Source organism: Nannobrachium achirus (assembly GCF_963921795.1).
Source record: "Nannobrachium achirus genome assembly, chromosome: 6".
Classification (NCBI taxonomy): Eukaryota; Metazoa; Chordata; class Actinopteri; order Myctophiformes; family Myctophidae; genus Nannobrachium; species Nannobrachium achirus.
Genome location: NC_137815.1, coordinates 19795042 through 19810633, shown reverse-complemented (window position 1 = coordinate 19810633; position 15592 = coordinate 19795042). Strand labels below are relative to the sequence as shown.

General features: G+C 43.1%; 1 protein-coding gene across 1 annotated transcript; it reads right to left on the bottom strand.

Annotated features, from left to right (window-relative positions):
• Positions 1 to 7675: 7675 nt before the first annotated feature.
• Positions 7676 to 8869, bottom strand: gpr84 (G protein-coupled receptor 84; the record flags this gene model as incomplete). Its single annotated transcript, XM_080728010.1, has 1 exon — positions 7676 to 8869. One exon carries the CDS (start codon positions 8867 to 8869, stop codon positions 7676 to 7678), a length of 1194 nt encoding a protein of 397 aa, XP_080584136.1.
• Between the last annotated feature and the right edge of the window lie 6723 nt (positions 8870 to 15592).

Genomic DNA, 15592 nt, shown 5'->3' with positions numbered 1-15592 from the left:
GTCGTTGTCGGGTGAAAACCTTGTAGCCTATGTCCAAAACCGTTCGTTTTGCATTTACCATTTTAAAAATGATCTAAACTAGTGAAAACAGACGATCTACAAGCACACAACGCCTCGCGCCGCGAGGCGTTGTGTGCTTGTAGATCTGCTGTTTTCACGACTTTTTTGCGACGGCCTTGTACGATGAAGCAGCTGCATTACTTTGCGAAAGAACCTACAAATTTGAAACTTGGAGATACGAGGTTTCTGCCCGACAGTGACGATATATATTATTGAATTTAAATCCCCACAGGGTGAGTCGACAGGAAAAAAATCATTTTGGGGTGAACACTTCCTTTATACCTTTATCTTAAGAAGTATTTGAGATTCAAATAGAAACGGCTCACATCAAGTTAGCACTAGTGGTTTGGCCAGTTTCAAAAGGAAGTGATTCTGACACTGTTGGTGTTATTTCAGTTACACACACATGTTTCTTGCATCCTATTCCTAACACCCTAGCATAACGCAGAACATAAGATACAGTGGCATGCTTTTTCAGGTAAATTATGTACTTTTGCAATAACTTCAAGCAGAACATTCAAAATCCAACTTCAAGCGGAACAGTCACCCTTAGTTACTAGTTACTTTATAGATTGAATTATTATTACAGTTTACAGTTTACAGTTTACAGTTTAGGCATTTAGCAGACGCTTTTAATCCAAAGCGATTTACAATAAGCAAATAAACATCACTATAATAAACAAGATTAAGTGTCAGTACATCAACAGCAATATAACAAATGTGAATGAATATATATCTAGAAAAAAAAGAACTATATAATCCGTAAAAAAAAGGTTTCTAAAAACCTAAAAACAAATGCTAACTAGCTTCATGTATGGTCATTGATTTTTCCAGTTGTGCTAAGGGTTTAGGTGGAGTCTGAAAAGGTGAGTCTTCAGTCCTCGGCGAAAGCTAGTGAGTGAGTCCGTTGTTCTAAGTGCGACAGGGAGTTTATTCTACAACTTGGGGGCCAGGAGGGCAAACTGTCTCGGACGAGTGGATTTTTTTCTCTGGGGTTTTTAGCGAGGGTTCTGTCAACGAGGGTTCTGTCAACATCCCTGTGTTGTACAAAACATACCACTTCAGCCCTAATATACAGTACACTTCAGCCAATCTACAAGCTCTGTTGTGCTCTAATCACAAGAATTGCGAGCTTGTAGATCTGCTATTTTCAAAATATGTTATACATCTTATACAGTGCATTTGAAAAATCGGACATTCTGCATGATTACTTTTGTACTTAAATATATCTAGATGCCAATACTTTAGTTTAGATTATTTGCAACAGTATTGTAATGTTTCTACATTACAGTTTTGATACTTTTACTTAAGTAAAAAAATTGAATAGTTTTCCCACCAGTGCCATAACCTCTTTTCGTTAAAGAATAAACTGTTATTTTAACCAATCTGTAGTTAATCCAATAACTAACACAACTGCAATCGTTGTATTTGGACTCCCTGTGGTTTGATACATGTTTGACAAATGGTACTGCTTGAGTAAGTAGATAAGTATCTGTGCTCGAAAAGTAGGCTACAGAACAGTCTCTCTCTCTCTCTCTCTCTCTCTCTCTCTCTCTCTCTCTCTCTCTCTCTGTTATATTTTTAAGGCAGAGATTAAAGGGAAAGACCACCCATTTTCAATATTGAACTATGTCATTAATATACCTTAGAGGAGTTGTGTGGAAATCAAAAAAAAAGTTCCCCCTCTTCTGTGTTGCCTAGAACTGGAGGATTGATTTTGGGGTTTGTATTGCAAATTACAACTTGATGACATCACACATTGTACTCCTCTAAGGTATATTAATGACATAGTTAAATATTGAAAATGGGTGGTCTTCCCCTTTAAACCATTCTCAAACATTAAGATTTCACACATCCAGAAATTATTTGCCATATAGTTTTTGCTCAAATGGAAAACAATGTTTAAAGAAAAGATATGGTTAATACAGTCATTCGTCAAAACAACTAAACAGTTATCCATTTTCGGAAACGTCGACAAACTGAGACATTTTATCGATTATTAGATTTATAACACTCCACCAGACTGAATGTCACACTGAATGTCACAGGCTACTCAAACAATGACATGCAAAATGTTTTCTTCTTATTCAAAATTCCATAGACTTTTTTCTTAATCACCTAATATAACAATTGTGTAGTAAATACATAATCAAACAAATAAATAAATAATCAAATGAATAAATCAGGCAAAAACTAATGGTAGGCTACTCTATAACATACAATAACGTCAAATCACAAGCATTGCATTTTCGTGACGTTCATTTCTCACCATAGAGTTGAAGATTTTGGATGCTTCTCAGCTTTACGATACCTCTCTATTAGTCTACCAACTCCTCTCATTGACAATGTCTGACAATGTCTCATTGTCTTCTGTTTGAGCTTTTATGTAATGGGCTTACGTGACGTCAACATGCAGTGGGGTTTCTATTGTTAGCAAGCTGTCTCATTGAGGAAGTGGAAATAAAGAAGGGGAAATTTGCAAAATGTTGGTGTAGTGGTTAGTGCATGTGCACTTCATGCAGAAGGTGAGTGCTTCAAACCTTGCCTAAGCCGACGTCAGCAAGGGGGAGAAGATGACAGGCAGCCCCATCATGGCCTCCCCTTAAAGTAACAAGGAATATTTTGAAACCAGTAAGACTCCCTAATCGGGAGATAAGCGACCGTCAGGTCGCAGCGTGGTTTTAGGGCAAATGTGTAGGAGCAGTGTCCAAAAATGTGTTTGAAAAAATCTGCCAGATGGTGGTGCTATATGGGACAGATCCATGTTGATGAGATGAGACATACTGTGTACCGATTTGCATAATTTTAGGGCAAAATCTGTAGGAGCAGTGTCCAAAAATGTGTTTGAAAAAATCGGCCTGATGATGGCGCTATATGGGACAGATCCATGTTGATGACATGAGTGTAGACATACTGTGTAGCGATTTGCGTGATTTTAGGGCAAAATCTGAAAATGTGTTTTAAAAAATCGGCCTGAAGGTGGCGCTAAATGGGACAGATCCATGTTGATGACATGAGTGTAGACATATTGTGTACCGTTTTTTGTAATTTTAGGTCAAAATCTGTAGGAGCAGTGTCCAAAAATGTGTTTGAAAAAATCGGCCTGATGGTGGCGCTATATGGGACAGATCCATGTTGATGACATGAGTGTAGACATACTGTGTAGCGATTTGCGAGATTTTAGGGCAAAATGTGTAGGAGCAGTGTCCAGAAATGTGTTTTGCAAGAATCTGCCTCATGGTGGCGCTAGAAGAGGGCCATGTGAGAATTGGTGGGTGGGACGTTGTAGTTTGGCAGGCAAGGACTGTGTGTGCAAACTTTGGCATGGATCGGGGCAACGGTTGCAGAGATATGAGCAGGGCAAAAGTGTGACGTGTGACAGACTGACAGACAGACAGACAGACAGACTGACAGACAGCTGGTCGAGGTTTTGATAGTAACTGCGACCTGACTGTCGCAATAAAATGTCCTCAACCAATAATCAAGGAGATGATACAGATACACGTCAGAAGAAGAAGGCACTGTTTAGTATCAGTGATGTCAGTCATCCCCAAATTTGGGCATTGTTTCACTATGCGGATGTTACCATGGTGGCGACACTGTTTAGTATCACGTATCAGTGATGTCAGCATGCAGACAGACGGTCAGACGGCGGACAGACAGACAGACATTCCCCAAACTTTTTTGTCTCAGGGCACCCCATGAATATTTTTTTAATCCGAGGCACCCCTACATTATAATTTTCACTCCCAGCACCTTAAATTTATAGCATATCGTCATTGTCGGGTGAAACCTTGTATGTCCAAAACCATTCGTTTTGTATTTATCATCTATAAAATGTACTAAACTAGTGAAAACAGCAGATCTACAAGCTCGGCTGTTTTCACTAGTTTTGTGCGACAGAGGTTTCTGCCCGACAGCGACGATATTTTAGTGATTGCGACCGTCAGGTCGCATTTACTATCAAAACCAACACCGACTGTCTGTCAGTCCGTCAGTCAGTCTGTCTGTCTGTCACGTCATGTCACACTTTTGCCCTACTCATTATCTCCGCCATCGTTGCCCCTATCCATGTGAAATTTTCCACACACACTCCTTGCCTGCCAAACCACAACCTTCAGGACCCCCGGACCTCCACGGACCCCCAGGGACCCACAGGGACGGAAGAAGGGACCCCCTGCCACCGCAGCCAAATAGTGCAAAATTGACCAAATCAACACCCCAACTGGGCTGCTCACGGGGAATTCCCGGGGACCACCGACTCCTAGTGCTCCAACAGTTTGTCTTATCTTTGTCAAATATGATGATTTTAGAGTTGCTGGAGTTAGTGAATACAAATACAGACAGTTGTTTGTATTCACACACACACACACACACACACACACACACACACACACACACACACACACACACACACACACACACACACACACACACACAAAAGGAGAAATAGATAGTATTTCTCCTTTTATACAGTAGCTCTCACACGCAAGTTGTAGACTGGGGAAGTTCCCTTGATATATTGGTCATGTTGTGTTAAAAGAGAATAACCGAGACATTTTAAACCTGTGGTTTTCCAAATTCCATTCTGTAGTAACATTTCTAAGATGGTGATGTATATTATATATTAATACAGTACCAAGGCTAGGCTGTGTGGTAGATAAATTGCATGACATTCGCTTCAATGTGAATTTGTTTTATTACAACAATACATAAAACAGTATGTACAATAAAGAAGGTGCATGAGAGAATATAACATAATGCATATCCCCAATATTTATAATGGTGGCGCTTGCCTCATTACAGAGTTAACAATGCAACTTACAATCAGTTATATTTTGAAGTTTTATAATAGATCCATCCATATGAATATATTTTATGATAACATTTGGAACTAGAAATACTGTTCCTTCGAAACAGTGTGGGCTCGCTTCCAACCCAACAAATAGGATACTTTAAGGTACTGTAAGGTACAGTACCTTACAGTATTGTACTGTACCTTACTATACTGTACTGCACCTTACTGTACTGTACTGTACTGTACTGTAACTTACTGTACTTTACTGTACTCTACTGTACTTTACTGTATTCTACTGTAACTTACTGTACTTTACTGTACTCTACTGTACCTTACTGTACTGTACTCTACTGTACCTTACTGTACTGTACTGTACCTTACTGTACTATACTATACTGTACTCTACTGTACCGTACTGTACCTTACTGTACTGTACTCTACTGTACCTTACTATACTGTACTTTACTGTACTCTACTGTACTTTACTGTACTCCACTGTACCTTACTGTACTTTATTCTACTTTACTGTACTTTATTGTACTTTACTGTACTCTACTGTACCTTACTGTACTGTATTGTACTTTACTGTACCTTACTGTACTGTACTCTACTGTACCTTTCTGTACTGTACCTTTCTGTACCTTACTGTACTTTACTGTACTCTACTGAACCTTACTGTACTTTTACTGTACTCTACTGAACCTTACTGTACTGTACATATTCTATGTGTTCTAGATCTACATTTTTGATTCTGTGTTTGGGAACCAGCAACTGTCAAATGGACTCGTTGGAGTATATTGAGTGCATATACTGTAGGCTAACAATCCCAGATCACATCTGTCCTCCACTATGTCTATAACCAAGGCGTTCTTCTATGTGGCCACTCCAGACTGAGGAGTGGAGCATGGCTTTTATTGTGTTTGTGGATCTGACTTGGAAATGCATTGGTTTTGATATCTCCCTGACAACCAACAACAACCACTAATATGGCTGACTGTCCCTGCGGGCTCTAGGATATATGGCTATGGGATTTACATCCCATCGCCCGGACTTGATTCTTGATCACAGCTGTGTAATCAGTAGAGTGGAGAGGGACATTTATTTATAGTTTTAACTATAACTATAGTTTTATACATCACACAGCTTAGACATTTGGATCAAATCAGAGAGCAGACCTGTGTGAACGCAATGATATAGATAGCATATCTGAAGTGTGAACACTGCAGCCACAGCGCCTTAACATAAACATGGGTCTATTATCCTTCTCTCCACTCTGGGGAACCCATTGGAAATGCATTGGGTGCTTAAAGTTAAACATTTTTATTTTTTTATAATTATACTACAAAACATTTCAAAACCAAAAGTACAAGCACACGTGTCCTCAGTAAGCTGAACACATAAAAATTTGAATGGTGTTGAAAGGTGTAAGCGTTTAAGAGATGAAGCGCGCCAAAGTTTTGAGGATACTGACTAGTATAGTATAGAAATAAATAATGAAGATAACATACGTGTGCTCGCCTTCCAGGCGAGCCCACAATGATTTGTAACTTAAGTAATGCTATGTCTACTCTGTGACAGGGGTCTTCAACAGGGGGTCCGGGACTGTCCGGGACCCATAGGGGGTCTTCAGAGTTACTACAGGGGGGCTGCCAAATCTGTGTGATAGGATCTTGTTTTTTACATTAACCATGCATGTAAACCCCAGCATCTCTATTCTGAGTGGAACATAAATAGCAGATCTACAAGCTTACAACGCCTCGCGCTGCGAGGTGTTGTAAGCTTGTAGATCGGCTATTTTTGGCAAGAGGTTTGTAGAGGGAAAAGAAGAGCAATACAATCTATGAACATTTTTAAACAGCAACACAATTTTATACAACACGTAGAGGGGGTCCCTGCTTCATCTCTCTCTCAGCTAAGGGGTCCCTGGCCTGAAAACGTTGAAGACCCCTGATCTGTGACAAATGTCTTGTTAAACTATGCTTGTCCTGAACTGGGTTAGTCTTTCAGTAACTCACACAACGAGGTCAGTGGTTTGCTTGTTCGTTGCCAACTTCCTTTGTCAGCGGAAATTCTGTTGAATGAAAGCATTTCTGGGGGAATTACGTGCAGACCTCTTCAAACACCATCAGCATTCTAAACGAGTTTAGGTTTATTTCATGTTGCTGTGCTTGTGAATATCAGTAGGTCACAGAGAATAGACTCGAGTGGTTCCCCAGCAACGCAATAACAATGACAAGGTCTGATCATCTGGTGTCTTTTTCAGGCAGAAGGGGCTTTCAAAAAGCAGCATACCTCTGTAAAGTGTTGTTTCTAAGATTGAGAACTAAAGCACATCACTAATACTAAAATAACTGATTGTCAAAGGAGTTACAGTATTTTTGGCAAGGGACACATGCAGTTGTATGACTGAATAAATTAAAGGTCTCATGATTTATTTTATTTTTTTCTTGTTGCTTCCTGAACTCAATTACACTCAAGAAAACTGAACTTTGAACATTCAGTGGATCTTCTGTGGCCTGGGGTTTTCTGAATAATTAGGCTCAGAAAAGTGAAATGATCGGCCCCCCGTCTTTGATCTCACAGTCCCTTAATCCCGCCCCCTCGCCTCCAAGCCCCTCCCCTTTCTTTCTCCTCCAACGGGGAGGGCGGACCAGAGGCGATGATTGACAGGCAAAATCCCTCAACAGCGACACCCGCAGGCAAAAGGCTTTTTTATCCCCCATTGCAACTGAAAAGGTCTTAGAACACAGAGAGACAAAAACCTGCCATGGCTCACTGGAGTGGATGTCATGAGAGACCTTTAAGGCCAAGGGCTGGTCATCTTCTTCGGAGACAGGTGAGGGGCGCGGCGGCCTTAACGAGCAGAGCGTGGTAGGCCTGTCGGAACTGGCGGTTCATGACGGCGTAGAGCACGGGATTGACGCAGCTGTTGAGCCAGGTGAGGTTGGCGCAGAGCATGTGCAGTGCCTGGGGCGCGCGGTTGCGCTTGTCGACGATGTTGAGCAGCAGGAAGGGCACGAAGCAGAAGACGAAACACAGGAAGACGGCGAAACACATCCGGGTCACCCGCTTCAACTCCCCGTCGTCTCCCGAGGACGGGGACGCGTTGGCGCGGGGCGCGGCTGTGGCAGCGGGGAGCTCCTCGACCCCCACTGGTTCAGCTGAAGGCGGGGGTCGGGCAGGGCCAGGGTCACCCCCCGTCGTGGCTCCACCTTTGTTCACGGCCAGTTCCCCCTGGCTGCTCATGTCACAGCTGGACGTGACCGCCACGCCGCTGTCGTCCTCCGTGCCCCGCGCGGACGACGAGGCCGGTTTCTTCCTCGACGAGCGGCGGCTGAGCCTGTAGCGGGTCAGAGCCTGCGCCGCCACGTGGACCCGCCTGTAGATGAGAAGGTAGAACACGCCGATGCACACCAGGCCGGCGAAGAAGTAGAGGAAGAGCAGGACGGTGGTGTAGGGGCGGCCCCGCGTCCGGTGGAAGCTGCAGGTGCACACCTTGGGGACGAAGGCGTACACCGTCCAGAGCGGAGCGAAGCTCGCCAGGCCCAGTCCCCAGGTGGCGGCCAGGAGGAGCGCCAGCCCGCGGTCGGAGAAGACGCGGTCGAACGCCGCCCTCCTCTCGACCAGGAGATACCGGCCGACTGCGATCACGCAGAGGGTGACGATGGAGACAGAGTTGGAGAGGAAGAGGAGCAGGCCGAACACGCGGCACCACAGCTGGCCTCCGCGCCAGCGCAGATGAAGGTAGGAGTCCACGGAGATGGGCTGCAGCACGGTGCAGTAGAGCAGGTCGGCCAGCGCCAGGTTGACGATCAGCGCGTTGAAGCGCGTCCTCAGGCGGGGATCCAAGGCGAAGGCCAGGACGGTCATCAGGTTCCCCACCGTACCGGTGACGGTCACCGCGGATCCCCAGACGACGGCGAAGTACCGGTAGTTGACGACGGAGGGGTCGTAGCAGGAGTAGGAGTCGTTCCCTGACAGGCCGTGTGTATCGTTACTGTTGAGCAGCATTCTACAGACTAGAACAAATGACAGATTGCATTAGTCCAGTTGTAAAGTATAGCCTTATTTATACACTATACCAGGAGTTCGCGAGAGGTGTATCACGTTACTCCAGTTTAAGAATTATTGAATGCTTTAACTATTGGTGCCGCGCTGCGAGCTTGTAGATCTGCTATTTTTTTTAAAGTCATGAAAATGTGTCCAAATCTTTGAACATATGTATTTTTAAAGCGAACGTTTGTAACTCAAATTTTGCTTCTGGGGGGTCCCTGGAACTAAATATTTTGAGATGGGGGTCCGTGGCCAAATACATATCATTTTGGGGGTCCTTCACATGAAAAGTATGAGAACCACTGACATAGTATAGTATCTCGAGAACAGACTAACTGAGCTCCAGTTATGTGAAAAGGACCTTTTCTTTGACGATGGCTGGCCAGATTGCTGACATAGAAACATATAGGTTTTTCAAAACATTTTAGAAGGATTCAAAAGACACTTATAGAATCGGGTCAAAATTCTAACGATTTTTCAAAAATAGCAGATCTACAAGCTTGCAGCGCAGCACTTGGTGCAGCGCTGTGAGCTTGTATATCTGCTATTTTTCAATAGTTAAAGCATAAAATAATGATACACAATAATGTGCACCCGTTCTGAATGGGTTATAGCATGTCCTCACATTAAATCTTTAACTTGTTCAAATCGAAACCGCTGTGCTCCCATCGAGTTAACGGTTTCAAAAGGAAGTGATTCTGACACTGTTGGTGTTATATTCTACAAACTGGAACAACATGACAGACTGGATTGGTCCAGTTGTAATTAAAGCATCTCTTGCACTTACACACCTTAAACTTGTTCCTGTCTGCTGTAAATAGCAGACTGGTTCGGACAGTTTCGAATGCAAGTAATACTGATATAATGCAGTGTTTTTGTTCTGAACAATCTCCCGCTTGTTTTGTAAGAGCAGCAAGTTTGTGTGATTTTTATATTCAGCATTCAAATGCGGAACTCTGTATATTCCATGCAATGGCTTGCTTTTACAGTTCTCAATTCAGTACATGACTGATGACAATGTTACATACTGAAATATAAATACAATTAGATTTACTCTTCCATTTGTGCAGTATGCTATTTTTTCCCTTGTTTTTAGTTTTACAGTGTTAACAGTGTAACTGACTGCAACTCATAATAAACCACAATGTACAGTAAAAGTGTATATTAAAGTCAAACAAATCAAATCACAAGCACTTTTTCTGTGACTTATAGTCCATTTCTCACCATAGAGTTGAAGATTTCCTCCAGTGTTGCTGTGCTAGTGGTGAAGAATGGGCATTCTCTCTGTAATGCTTTAGTTCCGTTTCAACTTTTATGTTATGAGCTTGACATCATTATGGAGGGTATGGGGTTTCCTTTATTTTGCAAACTTCTCGTTGAGGAAATGGATTGTAGCAACTCATAATGTAATAGCGGCCCATAACGTAATAATGGTTCAATGTAATAATCAGCTCACAACATAATAAAGCTAATTAGCACATAATGTAACAATGACTTTTTGCATAATGTAATAATGGTATTTTATGGTAACATTATGAAGATAACTAGTCCATTAATTTAGACAGAAGGACAGGCAGACGCTCATAAAGTAATAACAGCTCATAATGTGCTAACTGCTCATATTTTGAGAAAGATATTACATTATAAAACTTTTCATGCATACCCAGCAGGCCAAAGAAGAATCTCCACTCCAAATATTCCTACAGTAATGCCTTATGATAGAGCAGTGGTTCTCAAAATTGGGGTCGCCCCAAGTGCATGGGGTCCCCAAATTAGTTGGTGGGGTCCCCTGATTATTAGCTTAATGTCATTTTCTTTTCTCACTCAATGGTTAACAAACCAACATACAGTACCAGTAAGACTCCCTAATCGGGAGATAAGAGACCGTCAGGTCGCAGCGTGATTTTAGGGCAAAATGTGTAGGAGCAGTGTCCAAAAATTTGTTTTAAAAAATTGGCCAGATGGTGGCGCTATATGGGACAGATCTATGTTGATGACATGAGTGTAGACATACTGTGTACCGATTTGCATGATTTTAGGGCAAAATCTGTAGGAGCAGTGTCTAAAAATGTGTTTGAAAAAATCGGCCAGATGGTGGCGCTATATGGGACAGATCCATGTTGATGACATGAGTGTAGACATACTGTGTACCGATTTGCGTGATTTTAGGGCAAAATCTGTAGGAGCAGTGTCCAAAAATGTGTTTGAAAAAATCGACCTGATGGTGGCGCTATATGGGACAGATCCATGTTGATGAGATGAGTGTAGACATACTGTGTACCGATTTGCGTGATTTTAGGGCAAAATCTGTAGGAGCAGTGTCCAAAAATGTGTTGGGCCTGATGGTGGCGCTATATGGGACAGATTCATGTTGATGGCTCTTTTGGCGCCGCCGAGGCGGACGCGTGGGTACCGGCCCCCGGCTCTCCCGGTCGCTCCTAGCCCGAGTTACTGCATTTGGTCATTTTTGCACTTTTTGGGGGGTCCCTGGAGCTCCGGGGGTCCCTGGAGGGGTGGAGGTTGTGGATTGGCAGGCAAGGAGTGTATGTGCAAAGTTTGGCATGTATTGGGGCAACGGTGGCGGAGATATGAGTTGGGGAAAAGTGTGACGTGACGGACAGACAGACTGACTGACTGACAGACTGACTGACTGACAGACAGCCGGTGGAGGTTTTGGCAGTAACTGCGACCTGACGGTCGCAATAAGTGTATACAGGATATCTGCACATTTATAAAGTGACAATGTAAGGACTTTCAAGAGCTGGGGGTCCCCCTGGAACTCCGGGGGTCCTTGGAGGTTGTAGTTTAGCAGGTAAGGAGTGTGTGTGCAAAATCTGGCATGGATCGGGGCAACGGTTGCGGAGATATGAGCAGGGCAAAAGTGTGACGTCTGACGTGTGACGGACGGACTGACTGACTGACTGACGCACGGACACCTGGTGGAGCTTTCTGTAGGCGAACATTGTGAAAATAGCCGATCTACACGCTGTAGATCTGCTATTTTCACAATGGAACCGAGTCACATTAAATGCAATACCTACAATTCCAAGTGCTTGTCAGGGTGGGGGTCCCCAATTCCTGACAATTGCCTCGCATCCTGACAGTTGCACCCCAAGACTGACACAGCCTCAGGGTTAGGGCATTCACCAAATATTCGAATATTCGAATATCAAAGTCACTATTCGACGTTGTTCACCAAAGTCGAATATTCGCTTATTTTTATTTTTTTATTGTTTTCTCTTAAAAACATATATAGTTTATAAAGCTTGTCTAGATAGGAAGTTATAAGAATGACTTGTCAATGCCCCTGGTGGATGAATTTGTTAATGCTCTATACCAGGGGTTCTCAAACCTTTTTAGGCCATGACCCCCAAAATAAACATATTTGAACTGGGGACCCCCACCCTGACAAGCACTTGGAATTGTATAGGAATTACATTTAATGTGACTCGGTACCGCAAATAAATATTGTGAAAATAGCCGATCTACATGCTCTCAACGCCTCGCGTTACGAGGCGTTGTGAGCATGTAGATCGGCTATTTTCACAATGTTCACCTCTTGCTTACTTAATATTTGACAGTTTGGCCAGTCCAGTCGAATATTCGACAATTCGAATACTTTGAGGTCAAATAATTTGAATACTAAAAATCACTATTCGTGAATGCCCTACTCAGGGTAGACATTTACAACCCAGTCTGTTGGAGATCTGTGCTCCTTGGATGCAGGGTTGATTTTGTCGACTAAAACTATGACGAAAAATGTTTGTCGACTGCGTTTTTTTCACTGGCGAAAACTACATAAAAACTAAGCTGTGATGGCTAAAACTAAATATATTGACAATTTCGTCAACAAAATAAAAACTAGACTGAAACGTTAGGGAGGGACTAGTGGAGAAGAGAGTCATTTTATGTTTGGTTGCTCTCAGGTGTTGCGTGCTGAAAATAGCAGATCTACAAGCTCACAACGCGTCGCAGCACGTTTAGCGTTGGGTATGCTAAATAACATAATAAAATGTAGGAAGAAATTACCTTTGGAAAGGCATAATTTTCAAGATGGTGTCCACATCCACGATGGCTGCCGGGAGCTTCCCGATTGTCCTCCACGTACCTTGGGCATGGGACTCGAACCTGTCTGAAACCGAGGACCGGGACAACTGATCAAGCGCACCACACCATTGAGCCAAGGCACCTTTGGGCCCTCAACAGGTATCTCCTGGTGCTTTTGAGTTGTTCTCTTGTATTTTAGCCTTGAAAAAGACAAAGGACTCCTGCATTGAACTGCAGGACAGGGATATGAACACAGAACCTCTGCACTGATAGTCTGATCTTCAGACCACTGCACTATCTCTCACTGGGAGAGAGTTTTTCGCAGGTCTTTCAATCCAAGTGTATCAAAAAAGCACCTCGGGCTCGGTTAAGTGGAGACGACCTTCTGTTGGTCCAACCAGGTTAACATTCACCAGGTTAGCATTCACCAGCGTTATTGCGACCGAAGGTCGCATATACCCTGAAAAACCGTGTCGCTTGAGTGACCTTCCTTCCGTAACCTTCCTTCTGTAACCTTCCTTCTGTACGGGAGTGATGTCAGTGTGATGTCAGCGAGTTGTGACATCACTTCCTGTACGGGGCGGCTACACGAAATGTGGATAACACTATATATGGAGATAGTCCAGTCCATCATGTCATATGGGACTACCGTCATAGACAGTAGCCAAAAGAGAAGGATACACAAGACTAAGAAAGACAAAAAAAGAGAAGAATAAAAAAGAAAAAAAAGGAGGAGGAGGAGGAGAAAGATACCAAAAGGAGAGAGAAGAAAGGGTGGATGAGGTACAATGTGTCTCAGAAAAGAAAATGTAACAAGGAGGTGGCAACGGGCGGCTAGATAAAGTTATTAGGCCTGGATCCGACTTTAAGTCGACGCACAGGATTCCAGAAGTGTAGCGCTTATTCGCTCTTGTATCAAACTGGTACTCGAAAACGTTCTTAGAATTTAATATATATTTTAAGAAAATTGCACAAAATTGCACAAAAAACATTCCTTGAGCAAAAAACGTCCCCCACAAAACGGTGAACCATAGTTTTGTGGGGGCCGTTTCTTGCCCAAGGAATGTTTTTTGTGCAAAACAAATGCTTGCATTGGATTCTGAATCAAGAAAAAAACCCTATTTTGACCCATCACATTGAAGCAAGATTTATTTTTTGTATTATTTTCCTGTAAAGTAAAGTCAATGAGACTCCAAACTTGATTGGCTCCCACAAAGTTTCCCAAGGTAGTTGGGTTTGACCAGGTTCAGAGGTCATAGTAGACACCTTTATGAACACATTTGTGAAGAATGCTATTGTAAGCATTTAGTTCCCAGATTGTTCAAAGACTCGGCTAACTTTCTCTAACTAATTGTTCTAGTGTATCTTTCTTCTTAATTTCCTGGATAAACTTTTAGCCAATCAGGAAGCAGCATTCTCGGTGACATCACCATTATAGAGTAAAGCTGGTTGCACACTGCTGAGTTTTTCGTTGCGAAATGCGTTTTTCAGGGCAAGGAGAGAGAGAGAGATAGAGAGAGCAAGGGACTGAGCGGTGCGCGAAACGGACGGCAGTGTGCAAACGTGACTGACATAACGTGAGGTTGATTTTTTTCTTCACGCGCTCTGAAATTCACCCCGATATTCGGCCCGGAAAACGCAGCAGTGTGCAACCACCTTAAGTCCATTGAGTTCAATGGGGGAGTCGTGAATAGCTTCATATGACGATCTGGCTATCCAGACAATAAATAGGCAACCACACTTGCAATTTCCAATTGCATCTTTCTAGTTTATATTTAGACAAATATTTAAATCAGCTTCCCTGATTGGCCAACACAAACCATTGGCATCATGGATTGGCCAAGCTTTGTGTGACATTTGTGTCGCTCTCCAATATAGGTAGGTGGTAGTGTGAACACAACAGCACTCCATTCCATTAAAGAGCAAGAGTTTTTTAATTATATCTTTCCAAATTGCAGTTTGTGTTTGACATGTTCCGCTGGTCAGTGTGTCTGAGAGGCACCCCAAAGACAATCTTCTATCGCAGTGCCGTCTCAGTGGGACATAAGGTGTATTGCTTTAAGAAATACAAGGCTGAGGTGCACATCTTCAACACAGTGTCTTCACGCTGGACGACGTTGCACCCAGTAACAAATGGAAGAGGAGAACGTCCCCTTGAAGTTCCCTCCGTGAGCAAATGGCACATGGCTGTGCTGATAGAAGATATCATCTACATCTGGGGAGGGATACACGATGCCACAGGGGAGTACTGCAATGTGCTTGATGCACTTGATATCGACACCCACAGATGGTTCAAGCCCAGTGTGTCTGGTACTGTTCCAAAGGGGCGGGAGGGCCACTCAGCCTGTGTCTTAGAAAAGGTCATGTTTATCTATGGAGGATACGTTCTCACTCGATGCACTAATGACATCAACAAGTTGGACTCCACTACAATGGTTTGGTCTTTAATTAACACCAGAGGCACTCCACCTCCTGTTTCATCATTTCACTCTGCCACCATCATCGGGACAAAGATGTTTGTATTTGGGGGCAGAGGGGACCAGATATATGACAACATCATCAGAGTGTTTGACACAGAGACCAGCAGCTGGCTGAGCACGCCTTCTACACAGCTTCTTCCAGAAGGTCGCTGGG